This window comes from Rhinoraja longicauda, chromosome 20 (genome assembly GCF_053455715.1).
Source record: "Rhinoraja longicauda isolate Sanriku21f chromosome 20, sRhiLon1.1, whole genome shotgun sequence".
Lineage (NCBI taxonomy): Eukaryota > Metazoa > Chordata > Chondrichthyes > Rajiformes > Arhynchobatidae > Rhinoraja > Rhinoraja longicauda.
In genome coordinates, this window is record NC_135972.1 from 28,979,298 (window position 1) to 29,000,592 (window position 21,295).

At 39.1% G+C, this 21,295-nt stretch overlaps 1 protein-coding gene across 5 annotated transcripts in view; it reads left to right on the plus strand.

The window, feature by feature from the left end:
* Positions 1-21,295, plus strand: part of cnot2 (CCR4-NOT transcription complex, subunit 2) — a 107,660-nt gene that overhangs the window by 18,813 nt on the left and 67,552 nt on the right. For all 5 annotated transcript variants that reach the window (XM_078417330.1, XM_078417326.1, XM_078417329.1 and 2 more), the window contains one exon: positions 17,312-17,434. In XM_078417330.1, coding sequence (XP_078273456.1) covers positions 17,324-17,434 — 111 coding nt within the window. In that variant the 5' untranslated portion in view covers positions 17,312-17,323. The remainder of the gene's footprint in view (positions 1-17,311; positions 17,435-21,295) is intronic.

Consider the following 21,295-nt stretch of genomic DNA (forward strand, 5'->3'; position numbering starts at 1 on the left):
TCATTTAAGTTTTGGTTTGATCTTTTATAGCTCATTATAGGGCTGTAATTTCTACATTATTACTACCACAAAATCAAAAACCAATTTCTTAGCAAGTTCTAATTCTGGGCGGCACAGAGGCGTAGCGATAGAACTGCTACCTTACAGCGCCAAAGACCCGAGTTTGATCCTTGTGGCCGCGTGAGTTTTCTCTGGGTGCTCTGGTTTCCTTTCATATTCCCGACATACAGGTTTGTAGGTTGGTTGGCTTCAGTAAAATTGAAAATTGTCCCTAGTGTGTAGGATAGTGTTAATGTATGGTGTGATCGCTGGTCGGCGCAGACAATGAGGCGAATGCCCTGTTTCCGCGCTGTATCTTGAAAGTCTAAAGCATTTAAAATAATACATAAAGCACGCTGTATGCTACAAATTTACTTCGATTCTGTTGAGATCAAACTTATTAGTGCACTATGTTTTGGGGTTTTACATTGTTTTGAGCTTGTTTGCTGAGTTTTTAAAATGGTTTCATATATCTGGATTTTCAATTCTGGAATTTTGGATCTGACCCACTCCAACCTGCTGAAAGGTCTGGTATCATTCAGTTGTAAATGGAAATTATGCCCTTATCATAAATTGAGATGTGGCTGTACAACTTGCAATCGAACAGTTAAATAATAGGTATTTAAAATAAGAACCTACTCAACCCATGAACCTGCTCCCCATTTAGAGAGATCATATCTGATCTTCCACCTTGGATGTATTTTCATACCCAATTCTCATATTTTTTTATTCTTGTAATTTCCCCCAAAAAAGTAATCCTTGCTTTTATTTAATAACTGATTATTCAATTGCTTAGATATTGATTTGTTATCATAACAACAACTGGTGTATTACTGAGGTTCACAGCAGTAGCTAATGCTCCCGGGGACAGAGAATTCCAAAGGTTCACAGCATTCAAGGGAATACATTTTTACATTTACATACAGTTCAGTCTCCACTTCTGTATTATGAGACCAGACCTTCTCGAACTAGTCTCTTAAGTTTAAAGAAATATCCCCATAACATCTCCCTATCGATTCCCTTCAGAATTTTGTATGCATCCCACCAATATTAGATCTATGCAATCTTTCCGCATGGAACAGTTCATTCATCCCAAAAATCAGTTCATCTATATACTAAAACTCTTGTTTGTTTGTTTGTTCCTGAACTACAGCCAAAAGGGTGCACGATAGTGCAACAATTTCAGGCCCATCTTAGTCACCGTCGTCCCTTTGGCGCTAATGGAAGAAGTTTAATTGAAATCGGTGTTATATTTTTAAAGTTAATCCCATTTTAACGTTTAAATCTATATCCTAGGGAGGGAGGTGGAGGGAGAGAGGGAGTGGGGGAGGATAAGTGGGGTTGAGGGGGGTGGAGTAGGGGGGAAAGGAGGAGGAAGGGGGGGGAGAAGGGGGGGAGGAGAGGGTGCTGCACGAATGCAGGAGAGGTTTGGGCCCAAAGGGTCCACTTGGTCTCGTTGAATCTATCTTGCACTCTGGAGGCAAGTGGAGTCAAAACAGCATGCAGTTGTTCAGGCATGGTCTCACCAAAGCTCTGTACACTTATAGCAAAATTCTTGTGTTCCAATAGCACCCATCTCACTTTCTCTTTAGAGTAAAATCAAATGTATGGTTGCTGTACCTCATATTTTATTGTACTATATTATGCACTTTCATCTTAACCTATGGAGGTTCTTCTTTTGGAGCTTCTTTGGATCCTTCCTCCAAATATCTGTATCCTAAATCTGCATCATCTGTTCTTTCATTCGTTATTAATGTAGTTTGCAAATAGCTGAAGAGTCCAGGTATTACAAAATGCTGGAGTAACTCAGTGGGTCAGGCAGCATCTCTGGAGAGAAGGAATGGTGGATGTTTCGGGTCGAGACCCTTCTTCAGACTGATGTCAGGGGGGGGTGGGACAAAGAAAGGATATAGGTGGAGACAGGAAGACCGAGGGAGAACTGGGATGGGGAAGAGAGGGACAGAGGAACTATCTAAAGTTAGAGAAGTCAATGTTCATACCGCTGGGCTGTAAGCTGCCCAAGCGAAATATGAGGTGCTGTTCCTCCAATTTATGGTGGGCCTCACTATGACACTGGAGGAGGCCCATGACAGAAAGGTCAGACTGGGAGAGGGAGGGGTAGTTGAAGCCACCTGGAGATCAGGTTGGTTAAGGCAGACTGAGCGAAGGTGTTGAGCGAAACGATTGTCATGCCTGCGTTTGGTCTCGCCGATGTAAAGAAGTTGACATCTGGAACAGCGGATACAATAGATGATGAGTCCAGTTTTGATTATTTTGAAATTCATTTAACTGATCAACTTGAAAATTTCTTGGTATTATGACTTTTTTCTCCTTTTACTGATACAAGTGGCTAAGTAACTATGTTTTATGGCACCTTAGCAATCGAATATTTTGAAATGCAGTTATAATGTATTTCCTCTTGTCTCTGCTAGTTGCATTCTACAAACTTTGTTTCTCAAGCACAATTGTATTTTTAATCACATAATCATGTTATGATTTTCCATGGTAGATGCAAAATGCTGGAGTAACTCAGCGGGACAGGCAGCATCTCTGGGTCGAGACCCATTTTCAGACCCTTATGATTTTCCATACTCTCTGTTATCATGAAATGAATGACATCAAGAATATTCATACTGCTGACAGAAGGTCTCATGCTCATCATTCCACATTTTTTTGAAAATGGTATTTCATTAGCTGTTTTCCTATCTGTTTTCCTATCTGTTTGTAATGTTTAAAAGTTTATGAAGCTTTGAAAAAAATCTTTGGGTTGTGGTGCATTATTTTGCTCTACAAGAAGCATGGATGACGACAATTGAGATTTTACACAACTAGCAACAATGTTATTGCTAGACATGAATATGAATAGCAAATAGATATGATAGATATAAATTTGCTACGATATAGGGATTGTTTTCACTCACCGCATATTTTCCCTAAATCAGGAAAAAAGTACGTCTCCTGTTTTTAGTATAGTTTGCATGAAGCTATTTGTTGAAGAAAATCAATATCCTGCAATTTATCAAGTATATAACATTAATGTGCAGTGTGGACAGCATAAATAACCTGTTCAAGTTATTATAAAACTAGGTATTAAAATTGAAACAATAAATTTATTATTTTTAAAAGGATAAAGTGAATGAAAAACACAGAACATTTAGTTCTAAAACAAAATACTTTGTTTACATATAAGCTATCTACCCCTTAATCCTAAATCTGCACCTACGTGGTAATTGTACCAGTGCAATTCTGGGGAATTCCAGCAACACTGCACTTTAGTCGTGCAATGAGTGAACTGACAGTTTTAGCCTCTGACAATGTCTGAAGTAGCATGTTTCACGGTGCATGCATGCATGCTAGCCCGGGACTTCAGTTTGAATGGTTGTGCACATTAGCCACTATGATTATTTTTTCATTTTGCTTTTCATTGCCTGTAGAACAACTCCCCCAAACATGATAAAAGTGGCTTCTCTCATTCACTAAGAATCTGTGTATGTCCATGCAAAGTCTTACAATCAGATCCACAAAGATGAAAATGACTTGCTTTGCACAGTGCGCCAAATGTAGATGCTTAATTAAAAGATACCAAAAATATTTTTGGGCAGTCAGTCACCAGAAGAGCTCACTTTTGACTGGTCTCCCACTATTTGTCTCCATCTAAATATAATATTGGCAAGATATCATGCCTTGACCCTGATGAGATTCCATGCTTAGTTAAACTGCCAATCAAAATGGCAAAATAACCTGACAGAGTCCACAGCCAGATAATCCTAAAGATTGCTGTGAATAACGTCACAATGAAAACATTACTGTACTAATGTTTACTTTGTCTCTGTGTAGTAGTTATAGCCAGGTTCATTCTGTAGGAAAATATTTTTATTTCAGTGAGCTTGCAATCTGAGATGGAATGTTCATGTGGAATGCTCTTTTGAAAATCTATTTTATGGGAGCAATGAAAGGAGGAAAAATAATTCATGGACAAAAATTCTCACTTCCTGCCGTAGGAATGCTGTAGAAGTCAGTAGATTTTTTTCATTCAAGAGCTTTGGGGCTTTGCAGGCTGAGCCATGATTTAATTTTTCACCCCTATTTTCCCTTGAGAAGGTGGTGGTGAGCTGACTTGAAGCACTACAATCCTTGAGGTGTGGTATCCCTTGCCTATTAGAGAGGGAGTTCCAGGATTTTGACCTAACGATGGTGAAGGGCTGATGATATATTTCTATGCTGTGTGGCTTGCTGGAAAAAATGCTGGAGATGTTGCCATGCTTTTGCTGCCCTTGTCCTTCTAGCTAGTAGAGGTTATGGATTCAGAAGTTGCTTTCTAAGGAATCTTGGTAAGTTGCTTCAGTGTGTCCTACAGACGTGTATTGGTGATGGAGTGAGTGATTGGATGTGGATGGTTGTCCATCAAGCGGGCTGCTTTATCTGCATGATATCAAGCTTCTTGAATATTGTTGAAGCTGTACTGATCCTGGCAGGTGTGGAATATTCCATCAAACTGCTGACTTGAGCCATGTAGATAGAAACATAGAAAATTGGTGTAGGAGGAGGCCATTTGGCCCTTCGAGCAGCACCACTATTCATTGTGAACATGGCTGATCATCCACAATCTGTAACCTGTGCCTGCCTTCTCCCCATATCCCTTGATTCTGCTAGCCCCTAGAGCTCTATCTAACTCAATGATGGTGGGCACATTTGGGGAGTTTGGAGATGAGTTACTTGCCACAGGATTCCTAGCATCTGACCTCTTTTCTTAGCATTTTGTATAAGGCTGCTCTATTTAGGCTACTCCATCTATTCCAACCCCCAGAATATTGCTGGTGGGTGTTTCAGTGATTGGAATGGTGTGGTACTCATGTGGCATAAATGTTACTTGCCACTTATCTGCCCAAGCCTGGATATTGTTCAGAGGATTTTATCTTTTCAAACGATCATGTTTTGTAACTTTATAATATACATCAGTACAAAATGGATTCCATTTCCCTCCTGAAAATGTTGATGCACAATGTCGGTGCAAATCTGGATGTTTAATGAGATAATGTTGAGTTGCCCACACAACAATATACCAGAAAATATTAAAGTGGAGGAGAAGGTTTGCTTTTGCTGTCAGGCCAAACTCAAATATTGAATCAATTATTTTATTAATCTGTCAGCTTCGAATCATACATTTACATATGGTATACACTAAATCATTTTGTGGTTAGTGATACAATGAATATTTGAATTGAAATAGCCTTTCCAAAAGCTCTGGGCATTCGATTAGGTGTTTTGAAGAAATCTCAATAAATGAAACTGATGTCCTTTCAACAAATTGAATTTTAAAGTAAAAATATATAACCTATTGAAAATCCAAGGGATTTAAAAAAAACTTTTGGCTTTTGGACATTTTTGTTGAATACGAAATAAAGCACCATCAGTGAAGGAACAGCTCTTGTTAAAGCCTGGCCATTGGGAGTCTTGTATAAGCTTGTACTTTCCAACTAGCAGATGGCATTTTTCTACAATCAGTTTGAAGAATCCTTTCTGAGAGAACATGTGTTCAGTAAAAGGGTTGCCTGGTATATGCTTGAATTTGCCAATATAAAGAACACAGTGTGAGCACTGAATGCAATAGATAAGGTTAGGTGAGAATAGGGACCAAGGGGCCGCTATCCTGGTTCTATCTCAAGGGGCCCTTGGTCCTCCTACCTCTTGTATTTTCCTCAAGATTCTGCAGTTTCGTGTGTCTCCATTTTACTGAATTTGCATTGTGCTTAAAACATTGTGTGTTATGTGGAAATTGCTTCTGCCATTTTCAAGGCCTGGCTTTTAACATACATTCCTTGATCTCTTCTCCTTTGGCTGTTATCTTTTCTTTCATTTTTGTGGCCTGGGAACCTTGTACTTTATGATGATGTTTTCCATTATTACAATTACGTAGATTTGAAAGGCCATGGTTGATTTACCTGTTCCCACGTCGTAGTTATTAAACAAATCTTGTGCTTGATTACACAAGCGTCTGCTCTTCTGTCGTGTAGTTCTCTCAAGTTGACTTGTTTTTTAACGTATATTTTGGGCATTGATGCCTGAAATAATGTTCAGATATCAATTTTAGAAATTTTGTGCAGTTAGCAGTGTTGTCAAGTAATCCATGGATAATTTAATCGCGCTACGGTTAAGAGATTTCATTAAATTGTTTTAACTAGTTTTAGAGCATTCAGAAACAAGGAACTACAGATGCTGGTTTACCAAAAAAGACACAAAGTGATGGAATAACTCAACGGGTCAGACAGCATCCCTGGAGAACGTGGACATGTGACATTTTGGGTCGGTACCCTTCTTCAGACTTGATTCATTTGGATTATTGTAAAAGAAAATAGGCATTGGATCAGGTTAAATCTTTATTTAAAATTTTCCTATTGAGACTTCTTTGATGTGAGACTTTGAGATATAATTTTCAAATGTACTTAGTCCCAGCAAGCTACCAATTAGGACATTTGTATTTCAGTTAAGAACTGAAATTAGTAGCTTGTAGGAAATCAGCATTTTAGGTGAATGTGGCAGTGAATGCATCTCTGGATATACTCTACCTCGAGGCAAATTTCTGAGGAACCTCCAAAGGTTGGGCTCTACTGGATATAAATCAGCACTACCTTCTATAAGAGCTTACATGTTTGAAGTAATATATTAGTGTAAATTGAGCAGTGAATAGGAATAAACCGCTTATTTCAGTTTGACAGACTATTATTAGAGAGGTTCCATCGGGATAAGTACTGAGCCTTTTGATGTTCACAATTTGTATCAGTGACCTGAATGAAAATATAAATGTTATTCATTCATAGGATGGAGATGTCATTGGCAAGACCGGCATTTGGTGTCCACCCCTAATTAAACTCAAACTGAGTAGCTTGGAGAAGAGTTACGAACCGCATTGGGGATGCCAGGAAAGCAGACTTGACATGCGTGACCAGTCATTATCTTAGAGGGGTTGTGGGGCTTCCATCAACTTTCATTTCTTTAGTCTTATATGGGGACAGTTGAACAATATAACTGTTCTTTTGGAGTTCATTCCAAAAGGAAATGGATTGTACGGCACATTTTGTTTTTTAAGCAATTGGTTCATTTTCAGGATCCCAGGATCACTGACAAGGCCGCATTTATTTATCTCCCTAATTACCACATAAGAAGGAAGGTGTTATGCATTGAACTACTGTAGTCCTCTACGACAGAAGGGCCAGTTTCTTGGGACAAAAACATCATCGTGATAGCTGTGGTTTGTCCACCTTGCCATGCCTGTGATATTCCTCTTGCTTATGAAGCAGATTGTTTGGAAAAAGGAGGCACAAAAGAATGCAGATGCTGGAATCTGTAGAGTTTAAAGGAGAGCTGCTGGAGGAACTCGGGTCAGGCAGTATCAGTGGAGGGAAATGGGCGGCCGATGTTTTAGATTGGACCCTTCATCTGGTTGAGATGAAGAACCTTGAACAAAAATAGATGGCTAGTTCTTCCTCCTTTTGTTTGGAAGTTGTTCTTCACCTAGAGAACAATTTTTGTTTTAATTTTTACTGTTATTTTTATTAATAATGGCTTAAAGTTTGCCTGACCTGAAATATTGATTGTCTATTTCCCACCACTGATATTGCCTAACACGCTGAGAGCATTCAGCAGCCCAGGCCGGAGTCTGGGCCCCTTGCTCTGGCGGTATACCCCACTTGCACTCTGTACCCTGGCTCACAATTCAGACTTGTAAGTAAGCAAGGGTGGACCAGCAGGATTTCTAAACAAGCAATTGCCAGATTATCAAGTTTACTGTAGATGATTATTTGGGAAAATTTGAAGGGCAATGTGTATCTAGGTGATTTCTACCCCCTGTGGCCCAACTTTTCTTGGAGATATATTTGTCACACAACTGTAAGATCCATTTTAAAATTTCGGTCTATCAAGCAATTAGTGCTCGTTAAGTTTCTTAAATTTTATTAAATTATATGAAGCACCTCAAAAATCATCAATAAACTTCAATACATTCAAAACTCCGCTGCCCGTCTACTCACACATACCTCGATCCGTGACCATATCACCCCCGTCCTTTATAAACTCCACTGGCTCCCCATCCCCCAGAGAATCCAGTAAAAAATCCTCCTCATAACCTACAAAGCCCTCCATAACCTGGCCCCATCCTACCTGACCGACCTCCTCCACAGGCACACTCCCACCTGCACCCTCCGCTCTGCCGCTGCCAATCTCCTATCCCCCCACATCCGGACTAAACTCAGATCCTGGGGGGACAGGGCTTTCTCCATCGCTGCTCCCACCCTATGGAACTCACTACCCCAAACCGTTAGAGACTCCCCCACACTCACCACATTCAAAACATCGCTGAAGTCTCACTTGTTCAGTACTGCCTTCAACCACTGAAGGTCACCTCACCTTCTGTCTCCTTTCTCTGTTCATTTATTTATTTACTTATTTATCTATTTATTCATTTCCCCTATGTTCTCAAAATCTCTGTAAAGCGTCTTTGAGTATATGAAAAGCGCTATATAAATACAATGTATTATTATTATTATTATCGCCATTTATCTTATTGCTGTCCACATTTGATTCAAATATATGCACTTTGGTGCCTGTGGCATATCATATCATATCATATATATACAGCCGGAAACAGGCCTTTTCGGCCCTCCAAGTCCGTGCCGCCCAGCGATCCCCGTACATTAACACTATCCTACACCCACTAGGGACAATTTATTACATTTACCCAGCCAATTAACCTACATACCTGTACGTCTTTGGAGTGTGGGAGGAAACCGAAGATCTCGGAGAAAACCCACGCAGGTCACGGGGAGAACGTACAAACTCCTTACAGTGCAGCGCCCGTAGTCAGGATCGAACCTGAGTCTCCGGCGCTGCATTCGCTGTAAAGCAGCAACTCTACCGCTGCGCTACCGTGCCGTCTAACCCATTTTCATGCATTTTCTTGGCATTAGTTTGCAATATATTACTTCATTGACTGCTTCTGCAGCATATTACTGAACAAATTTATTATCAATACTAGTGCCAGTTCTATGTCAACAGTTAATTAATTTGGGATGAATAAAAAATTATAATCATGTGAATGAATTTATAGTTGGGCTGGCATTATACTTTACTCAAAAATTGGTTCGAATACAGATTTTATTTTTTCATAATTTGTATAAGATCATAAACGTCAGAGCTTAGAAGTCTGTGACTTACATTTGTAAAAATTATTTTTTTTAGTTTTAGGCACAGTATGGAAACATACCCTTCAGTCCACCGAGTCCACGCCAACCATCGATCACCCATCCACACTAGTTCTATGTTATTCCATTGTAATACACCAGCTGATCACAAGGAATTGCTTAAGCTTGAAAGAAACTCATTTCACTTTTATTTGTAGAATAGAATGTAGCACAGTATTCTGTTAAAAAAAAAGAATGCTGATATTATACTGTATATCTAACATTTAAAAATATTAATTGTGATAGGCATTGGTGATTAATGGGATTTGTTCTGGTCCCATCCAGATCTGTATTAATCCGCAGTAATCGAAAAGGTGACTCAGGCAAACAACTTTATTATGGAATAAAATATTATTCACTGTTTATGAGAGTCTCTTTTTCCGTAATCTCAACATATCAAAAAGTGCTACATTGATTGTTCATTATGATGTAGATATCCTTTTGAAAGTTTTATTTTGTAAGCAAGCACACATGTGAAAGAAACGGAATGTTCTGTTATCCTGGGTGCTTTTCAATACAACAGCAATGAAAATTATAAACAAGGTCAACCTGGTTTACACAACAATGCATTCTAGAACACTGTAAATGGAGACCGACTAAAGGTTTCTTTCCAACAACCCCTTGATCCTTAAAAGTGAGCAATTGACAGATTGGCTGTCCGATAGAGGCGCAGTTTTTCAGCGGGTTTAATGACTAAGTCCGGGTTGTTGCAGAGTGAGTGGAGGGCTGCATTTGAATCTTCCAGTTCACTGTAATAAAAGGAGAAGGTAACCTTTTTAAACGCTGTACTCATAATGATGGAATAACAGGAGAGATAGATCAGCCATGATCAAATGGCGGAGTAGACTTGATGGGCCGAATTGCCTAATTCTGCTCCTATCACTTATGAACTTATGTTTCTAAATTACAATTTGATTTCTTTTAAATGATTGGATTGAAAGAAAAATCTAAGACTCAAGAAAAAGATGGATTATCTAGTTGAGAAAGAGGGTATGGAAATGGTGGGTTTACCAGGATTTGTCAAACTTTCGTGTCATCCGCAAACTTAGAGATATTGCATTCAATTCCCTTTCAGAAGGCCTTCGACAAGGTCCCACATAGGAGATTGGTGTACAAACTTAAAGCACACGGTATTGAGGGTTCAGTGTTGAGGTGGATAGAAAATTGGTTGGCGGACAGGAAGCAAAGAGTAGGAATAAACGGGTTCTTTTCGGAATGGCAGGCAGTGACTAGTGAGGTACCGCAAGGCTCAGTGCTGGGACCCCAGTTATTTACAGTGTATATTAATGATTTGGACGAGGGAATTGAATGCAATATCTCTAAGTTTGCGGATGACACGAAGCTGGGTGGCAGTGTTAGCTGCGAGGAGGATGCTAGGAGGCTGCAGAGTGACTTGGATAGATTAGGCGAGTGGGCAAATGCATGGCAGATGCAATATAATGTGGATAAATGTGAGGTTATCCACTTTGGCGGCAAGAACAGGAAAGCAGAGTATTACCTGAATGGTGACCGATTGGGAGAAGGGGAGATGCAACGTGACCTGGGTGTCATGGTGCACCAGTCATTGAAAGTAAGCATGCAGGTGCAGCAGGCAGTGAAGAAAGCGAATGGTATGTTGGCATTCATAGCAAGAGAATTTGAGTTTAGGAGCAGGGAGGTTCTGCTGCAGTTGTACAGGGCCTTGGTGAGACCGCACCTGGAGTATTGTGTGCAGTTTTGGTCTCCTAACCTGAGGAAAGACGTTCTTGCCTTAGAGGGAGTACAGAGAAGGTTCACCAGATTGATCCCTGGGATGGCGGGACTTACATATGAGGAAAGACTAGATAGACTGGGCTTGTACTCGCTGGAATTTAGAAGACTGAGGGGGGATCTTATAGAAACATATAAAATTCTTAAGGGGTTGGAGAGGCTAGATGCGGGAAGATTGTTCCCGATGTTGGGGGAGTCCAGAACTAGGGGTCACAGCTTGAGGATAAGGGGGAAGTCTTTTAGGACCGAGATGAGAAAACATTTCTTCACACAGAGAGTGGTGAGTCTGTGGAATTCTCTGCCACAGAAGGTAGTTGAGGCCAGTTCATTGGCTATATTTAAGAGGGAGTTAGATGTGGCCCTTTTTGCTAGAGGAATCAGGGGGTATGGAGAGAAGGCAGGTACAGGCTACTGAGCTGAATGATCAGCCATGATCATATTGAATGGCGGTGCAGGCTCGAAGGGCCGAATGGCCTACTCCTGCACCTATTTTCTATGTTTCTATGTTTCTAAACAATTTTCACAAATGAATGACTCAAATAATTTTTCTGGCAACAATATACAAGGACAATTTGAAAATATGTTGTGCTTTTACTACATCATGAAACGCAAAATGGTATAGAATCAAGAGTGTGGATACAATGAGGTGTAACTTTTGGTTATCATGGATTTCGTTTTTGCAGCAGTGAAGTTATATGATGAAGACAGCCATATAAAAAATGAAAGGAGGATCAGCTTTTAAAAAGCAATGCAATTTGTTCACAATTCTCGGATGAATTATATCTTGTACTGAATACAATAAGATAATTAAATCAATTTGCTTTGTTGCTTTTATTGTAACAGGAGCTTGCAATTTCAATGGCTATTTTATCTTCAACTTCACTGAAAAGAAAGTCAGTGTCCTTTTAATCCAGAATGGTTTGGTGAGCACAGAGTAGAACATCCTTTCTGCTGGTTACTTTTGTAAGTTACTTTTGTCGCCATGAGATCGAGTACAATCAGCAAATTTGTTTGAGAATGAGATGTGGGCAACTTCGGATTTGTGATTTTATTTTTTGAAATTTGAATCAATAATTTTACAGTCTCAATCTTGCTGATAACAACATTTAATTGTCACAAAAATGGAATATAAATCCCGATATGATAATAGAAGCAAAGTTGGATTGTGCCTAATTCCACATGTTGAGCTTCCATGTATGATTAATCTGCTTTTTATCATATCTACCTTGAAGATGTGAGTGAAAAATTAAAACTATCTTTTCACATAGAACAATTGAACTTCTCCCCTGTCACTACCAGCACCTCAAAATATAGATTGTTGCAATTGCGGTGTTATGTGAAAAAAACCCTCTTAACTATGTTAACTATGCTGACTTTTGCCACTGGAATCTTCTCGGTGTCACAGCCATTTTGAAATCAGTTTTGCTACCTTAACTTTTTTAAATGGAAGTGGATTTGTAGCTCAACTAGCTGTTAACCGTATTCAGGTTTAAATCGTGGCATTCCTTTTTAGTATGAATGTCAAGCTGCGGCACAAAGGTGTAATTCATCTGCTGACCAGCTGTGCCGTTCTGTGTCAAATAACCTGCTTGAACATTTTAAAGGTGACGAAGTATTGCTGAGTATTTTTCTTTGCACTGTCTCCTGATCTTACATCGTGGTGTAATGCAAGGAAATTCTAATAATTGATACCCTATTTGTTTTTCCAAAAGTTTGATTGGTGAGAATTTAAAGCATGTGAAACTTGCTGAAATTTGGAAGTGACAAAAACAGAAAATGCTGGAAGTACTTAGTTGGCCAGGCCATATTTATAGAAACATTTCGGGTTGTAAACCCGTTGTCACATTTGAAATGGGTGGTGGAGGGGTGCAGCGGTAGAGTTGCTGCCTTACCACGCCAGAGACTTGGGTTTGATCCTGTCTGTGCGGAGTTTGTACGTTCTCCCAGTGACGATGTGGGTTTTCTCCGGGTGCTCCTGTTTCCTCTCACATTCCAAAAACGTGCAAGTTTGTAGGTTAATTGGCTTCTGTAAATTGTAAATTGTCCCTAGTTTATAGGATAATGATAGTATATGGGTGATTGCTGGTCGACGCGGACTCGACGGTTGAAGGGCCTATTTCCTCGATATTTCTAACGTCTAAAGAAGACAAAAGAAGCTTGGAAAGCTGCAGAGGAGTGAGGGAGGGGGGAATTCTCTGTTGAAACCTGGGTGACTGGGGGATAAACTGAAAATTAGGTTTATATGGTCAATTTGTAAATTGGAGAAATTGGAAGATGAGAAGATAGACAAAATACGCTGGACAAAAGTTGGAAAATGCAGAACAGGTCAAACCTAACACGTCCTCCACTCCCAGAGAGAAATAAAAGAACAAAAACTAACGGAACAAATATTGCAGATGGATGACTGATACAGACCAAGAAATCAAGTTATGTAAAGTTATAGAATTCATTATGGAGGCTGGAATGTGCCCTGAAAATTAAAAGCTGTCCCCGAGTTGGATCTTATTGTGACACTACAGGAGGCCCTAAACCAATAGGTTAGAGTGTGATGAGGAATTAAAGGGGCAGGCAATTGGAAGCTGAGGGTTGCACTTGCACACTGAATGCAGGTGCTTTGCAAAGCTATCGTCCAATCTGTGTTTGGTTTCTCCTTTGTCGAGGAAACGACATTATGAATGTTGAGTGCAGTACGCTAGGTTAGAAGAAGTGTAAATGAATCACTGTTTCACCTGGAAAGTGTTTAGATCCTTGAATAGTGGGAAGAGGTAAAAGAACTGGTGTTGCATCATTTGCAGTTGCATGAAAAAATGCCTTAAGAAGGGGGCAGGTTGGTGGGAACGGAAGAGTGAACCAGCGAGTCACAGGGAATGGATCCTATGGAATACTGAGAGGGGAGGATCTATCTGGTTGAAATTTCTTTGAAGGTGAGAGAAATTGCAGAAAACAATTTCTTGAAAGTGGAGTAGATGGTGTGGACCAAGATAATTCTATCCACTGAGCTAATTTATCTATCTTTTCAAATAATTTTCTCCTCTAGCTTGGCAATCAAACTTGATGTTAATGCCCACAGCTGTAAGATATTGGAAACATTATTACAAATCCCAGACATATGCAATATAACTCTCCAATTGACGTAGAAAAATAATTTAAAGCCCTGACTTTACAAATGGTATTCTATCTAAATGCCTATTTTGGAAAGCATTCAGCCTAATTTAGTCAAATGTGTTTTATTGTCATATGTCCCAAACAGAACAATGAAATTCTTACTTGCTTATACAGTAGGTGTAGAATCTGGTTTGGCATTGAATGCAATAGAGCGATTCTTCTTTATATTAATTGCTTTTGCACTGTTAGCTCATGGGTAACCACAATACTTAAACACAATACTCTCTCCTAGATACTGCCTAACCTGCCGAGTTACTCCAGCATTTTGTGACACCTTCGATTTGTACCAGCATCTGCAGTTATTTTCCTACAATACTTGAAGTGTTACTTATGTTCATGAAAAAGAACTTTGTTTCTATTGGTTGCTATTCTTGAAGTTTCTTGTGATCTGGTCATTATTTCAAGAAGATGTTACTGTTACAATGCAACCAGAATCTTGGATTTTTGATCTCGGGGCACAAAGTTTAAATCTCATCAAATCAGAAGGCATTGCCAACGATGCATCCCGTAAACAAGTAATAAAAAATGTTATGAATGTTCCTAGCTTTTACTTGAAAATCTCATTTTTGAAAGCCGACATTTTATTTAGAAACGGTATTGATTCATCAATCCTGTGATATCATTTATGCTTTTGTGGGTAGTAGTTCAAAGTACAGTAAACCATTATTATGGAGCTCTTTGTAATGGATTTTGGTTACAGCGGACGGACCTACCGACCCACACTGTCAGGCCTGTCTGCCGACACCACCCCCGGCCTGTACCGCCACCTCAGCCACTTCCAGGCTGCACATACTGTCGCCTCTGCCGGCCCACACAGCTTCTTCGGCCGCGTCCAGACCGCGCCTGCTGACACCGACCGTTATCTGCACTCCGGCTGCACGTGGGTTGTGACCAATGGCTCTGCCGATCCTCGTCTCAACTCACTTAGATTCCAGGCCCACTTCTAGACCACGAGTCTGAAGGAAGGTCTTGACCTGAAACGTCACCTATCCACGTTCACGAGAGATGCTGCCTGACCTGCTGTTACTCCAGCACTTTAGTGTATTAACCAGCATCTGCAGGTCTTTGTTTCTACTACTTCTGCAATGATACTCTTTTACTCGGTAATCCCTTACTCAGTTATAGTGTACAATCAGCAATAATGGACACCATTCCCTCCCACCCACCTCCCATGGTCTGTTATAACCATGGTTTACTGTATGGTGATATAGGTAAAGAAATACCCTTCAAGACTGTAGAAAATGAACTTGGGTGATACTCAAATATAGCTCACAAATTTCTGTACATTTAAATTCCAGACTCTAACTTTCCTTATTTTTACGGCAATAATCAGGCATTTTTTTGTACAGAGGTGGGTGCATTTGTTAAGACTAATGTTTTTACAGCAATACAATTGGGGAGTTATACAATAGTGGTCTGCTTTTAGTGGTAGTTTGCAAGTATAAAACCTTTGTAAGATGGCATTGTAAGGGCACACTTGACTTTTTTTTTTGTTGGGCAATGAATTAAAAAAAAAAAAGTTTGATTCCTCATAAGTTGGTATAATATCTTCCTTCATAATTTTACAAACATACTGCTAGCAATGGTGCCATGATGTTACAAAGGCAAGGTCACGTGACTTTCTTTGTCTGTGTTTTAGTAAATTGTTCAGGTTGCTAATTCGTACAATTTCTTTTCTTTTTCCCCCTTGTTCACATGTTATTTTTTTCAGCATAGCAAACATCTTGAGGTTAATCGTATGAAAGATAATTCCAAGTTGCTGCATTCCAGTGGATGATATTTATGTATATCTACTACACCTGAAATATCCAATTTTTGCTTTAGTTCCATAAAGTTACCTATTTAAAATACTCACATTGAGAAAACTATCGACTTTGATAAAATCCTATAAAAATTTGGCAACCTCAAATTTGTGCAATATTCTAAAGATCAAAACATATCTGTTTCTAAAGTTGTAGAGTCACAGAGTTATGCAGCACGGAAACGGGCCCTTTGGGTCAACTTGTTTACGCCAACAAAGGAACCTTCCTGAGCTTGACCCACAAGCCTGTATTCTTTAAAAAGCCTTTCATTTGCATGAACCTGTCCAAATATCTTTTAAACATTTTAATTGTATCCACCTCTGCCACTTCCTCTGGCAGCTCATTCCATATCCTCTCTGTGTGAAAAAACATCCTCTGTGTGGAAAAACGCCTCACAGGTCCCTTTTACTCTTTCCCCTCTCATCTTAAACCTATGCCCTCTAGCTTTACACTCGCCTATCCTGAGAAAATCCTCCATCAGGATATGCTTAAGTCTCCTTTCCTCCATTATGAATAGGGTCCCAGCCTATCCAATCTCTCTTTATAGTTCAAGCCCTCCAATCCTAGCAAAATCCTTTTGAATAATTTTTGCATCCTTGCTGAACTAGGTATTACAAATGTCCTTTTTTCCTATCTAATTGGCTGTGCATTATTTCTGCTATAAAGCACAAATTCCTTTTTTTTCCTATGTTAATAACCATTGCATATTCTTGGCTTAATTCTTAACTATTGTGGTATCGTCACAGGATTTGTGTAACTTTTAGGTTTAGGTTTATTATTGTCATGTGTACTGAGGTACACTGAAATGCATTGTTTTGCATGCTATCCAAACAAATTTGATGTACTATACATAAATACAATCAAGTTAACCCACAACCCCACCAAAACGTACAAAGGCAGAGAAACATGGAAACATCACTATCGTGTGATTTCCCCATTCGTGTTCACAAAACACCTTAATTACTACATCTAGGGAAGGTGGTTCAAAAGGTAATATCCAATCTTGAAATATTTTTTGGATGCCAAGAATCATAATGGTGAAATAAAACTCTTGTACTGCATTTATTTGAACTTTAGCACAATCATCTTTTTTTTAAATCTTGGGTTTAATTGGGAGAGAACAGTTTTGCTCTGCAGTGTGAGGGTCAAATTATCGTTTTGGCAAAAGCTTTTTCAGCTGACAGAGCACATGAGTGGAGAAGAAGCATATTGGCATATGATGAAAGCAATTTGATATAAGTATAATACTTGTTCTTTTGTATCAAACCACAACATGATGACAAAAATGGGAAAACAATATTTCTGTGCTTTTTGAAATAGGTGACAAACAGCATGTTTGGTGCTGCAAGAAAGAAGTTTGTAGAGGGCGTGGAGAGTGATTACCATGATGAAAGTCTGTATTACAGCCAGTCTTCAATGTTCCCTCATCGAACAGAAAAAGATGTAAGTAAATGTTTTAAAACTTGGATTTAAATGCTTGCAGCGAGCATGTCTGACAACTTCAGCTACATTTATTTTAATTAAGCTCAATGCTCTGAGTGCACCATCACTACTCCATGTGGTACCTAATTCTGCTTTTGATTTTAACTTAAGTACCTGCATATTGTATAATACATGTGGTTATGAAGGATTATCAATAAATCTATAATTGGCCTTACTGATTGAAAATTTACCTTGCAGTATTCAATGTACTCCTGCTGCGTGACTGTTTACTATAGTCATCCTTGCAATTGATCTAGCTATTATAAATATAAATGACTTGGATAGAAATATAGATGGGATGGTTAGTAAGTTTGGAGATGACACCAAGAACGCTGGGGTCACAGAATGTGAGGAAGGCTGTAAATGAACATGGGAATATAAATTAACTACAGAAATAGGTGGAGAAACGGCAGATGGAGTTTAATCCGAGCAGGTATGAGGTGTTGCACTTTGGGAGGTCAAATAAACAATTAGTGGCATGGCCCTTTGCATTGATGTGCAGAAGGATCTTGGGGTCCATAATTCCATGAAAGTGGCAATGAACTTGATAGAGTGGTAAAAAAGGCATTTGATATGCATGCTTTTAGAGGTTGGGACAATCAGTATAAGAATCACGATGAAGCTTTATAGGACATAGATTAGGCCGCATTTGGAGTATTGCATGCAGTCCTTATAGAAAGGATGTGGAGGCTTTGTCCATGGTCTACCCCACAATTAATTTTGTGCTCAATTATTATCTTTGCATCCACATACTTCTAACATTTCAATTTTATCATTCCTGCCCTTATTTATTTCAAATTAATTCTTTGCCTCCATGTGACCTATCTTCATAACATTCTTTTGGCCCTTTATTTACTGGTCCAATCATTAACCAATCTACCACAAGTAGCTTAGATTTCAGCCATTTTGTCCTTGTCTTCAAGAATTATCTATAACTATCCTTTACTGCGCTGCTCACTTCCCAAATCGTTTTACCATTCAACATTTTGACCAAGCTTGATTTGTTAACTACTTCCTTGGATCTGTCCAAATTGTATGAAGAGCATTAAGTATATGCAAAATGTTGAATAATTGACATATTTAATGCCATTTTGAATATTTGCAAAGATATTTACTTTTCGTGAATTGGTGAAGAACTTGTTCAATTGAATTGTCTTGTTATCAGTCTTTTCATTAATCCAGTCCTCAGAGCAAGAGATTTGGATTTGTAATGCTGAAAAGCTCATTGTAATTGAAGTACATTAAATTCTCATTCATAGCCGTGATCCAAGTGGTTTCAGAATTAAAGACCAAAGCATTGCAATTACCTCAATCTTTTGTTGCTCTTTGTTATCATTGATCACGATAACATGTCATGTTATCAGGTCCTGTATGAGATGGAATGAATGTGCCTCTGGCAGCACAACATGAAAAACTCTTAAGGTACAATGGGTGACAATAGACAATAGGTGCAGGAGGAGGCCATTCGGCCCTTTGAGCCAGCACCGCCATTCAATGTGATCATGGCTGATCATTCTCAATCAGTACCCCGTTCCTGCCTTCTCCCCATACCCCCTGACTCCGCTATCCTTACGAGCTCTATCCAGCTCTCTCTTGAATGCATTCAGAGAATTGGCCTCCACTGCCTTCTGAGGCAGAGAATTCCACAGATTCACAACTCTGACTGAAAAAGTTTTTCCTCATCTCAGTTCTAAATGGCCTACCCCTTATTCTTAATAAGAGCTAAGAGATGAATTCCAATGAAGAATATTATTGCGCTCTTGTTTGGGCAAGTGTCCTTGCTTGGATTAAATATTTAGAGTAAAAATTATGTTACCTATTTTCAGATAATAATTTTCAGGAGTAAATAAATGGGAATGGATGAAGAGCAGAACAGTTCCTAGAAATAGCCCAAAGGCTCTCTCTGTAGGAGGTTTTTCTTTTCTATTTACTTTAAGGAATGATGAATTGCTAGAGCAATAGATAAATTTCTACATTCAGTTAAGAATATTTTCAGCAGCTGTTCATTGTTCGTCAAGGTGAGTGCACGGCCTCCCAAAAATTCAATTTTTGGTTTTGTTTATTCATCTTTCAGGATGTAGGCGAGGCTGGCAAAGCAAGCATTTATAGCCAATCCTTAATTGGCCTTGCTGATGACCGCCTGGCAGTCCTTCTTTTGAAGGTACTCCCACGGTGGTGTTGGGAAAGGCACTCCTGGATTTAAGCCAGGCGACAAGGGCAGTGGTAATATATTTCCATGCAAGTGCTGTTCATGCAACATAAATGCCAGACGATGAATTTCTCCAACAAGAGTTACTCTGCCTGTCTACCTGTGGCAAATCCTGGTATAATGCTTATTGCCTATTTTCATTGCCTGGCACTTGTGCGTGTGGATGTTGTTTGCCACTTATCAGCCCATGCCTGAATAAAGTCAAGATCTTGCTATATGCAAGCATAGGCTGCTTCAGATTTTTTTTTGAAGAGTTGCGAATAGAGTTGAACATTGTGCAATCAACAATGAACATGTCCAATTCTGCCTTATGGAAGGAAGGCCATTGAAGAACCATTGAAGATAGTTGATGAGGAATTCCTACAAAACTATGATGAATCTCCAGCATCCACAACCAGTGCATCTTGAAAGTGAAACTGTTAACATGAAGCATACATGAAATATGTTCAGGCTCGTCGCTACTGTATTATGCATTGAATAAACAATATTTAAATGTAGTCTTATGTTTTCACTGTAAAGTGTAGTTAACATTATATATTGCAGATGGATATCAGTCTTAAATTTAGGCAGGTGTTTAGGTAAGGACACGAGAAGAGAATTTTGTGGCTAATCTCAGCATAATTACGATCTTATCCACAAGTGAATGCAATTTTTACACTCATTGAAAATTCCATATCCCTGGAAATAATTTTTGTTATTTAGATGAGTGTTTTAGTTGAAAGCATAATTGAAAATCGTTGAGATACTGAGAAGAATTTCTCTTAATAGGCATGCAAAACGCATAACTAGCAATATTTAAAATTCATGGTATTTGCAGCATTAACTTCAAGCAATGGTGTATTTCATTGATTGGTGTGAGGTCCCTTTGTTCTGTCAAGCCGATTTTTCTTTAGTACTATTTGCACACTTACCATTTCATGGACTTGAACAAGGCTTGAAATGATCAAAGAGAACATGGATCTTTTGAATATTATGTCACATCTTGGTTTTACCATTTCCTCTGGCAGAGCATTTTGGATATCAGCCTGGTTTTCACCCACTTCCTGGATTGGTAGGTAATTGGTCACTGTAAATTCACCATTGTAGGTGGGGGAAAGTTGATGGGAATAAGGAAATAATAAATAGAATGGGATTAATGAATGGGCGCTCTTAGGTTAGTGGGCCAAAGGGCCTGTTTTTGTGCTGTATGACGGTACAAAGTAATAAGTATCAGTGACCTCAGAAAATATTGTTTGTTCACATCCAACACATCCTGTGGACTCAACAATTTAACATTCACAGAAATGGATATTTTCTTTCTTCTGGAGGAAATAATTACAGGAAATTCAAATCACCTTTGCTTCTGCGCCGTTTTAGTTTGTCACAATTAATAGAACATATGATCTAAAGTGGTGAATTTCACACTTTGTTCACAAGTTAATCTTCACATTCCACTGCTCCCCCCTCCCCCCCCCCCATCACTTTCTGGTTTTATCTGCAAAAACTACTTTGCCATCTTAGTTTCACCCAAAAAGTTATTTAAACTTGTTTAAAATATTTAGTTCCAGTGATCATAGAAACATAGAAAATAGGTGCAGGAGTAGGCCATTCGGCCCTTCGAGCCAGCACCACCA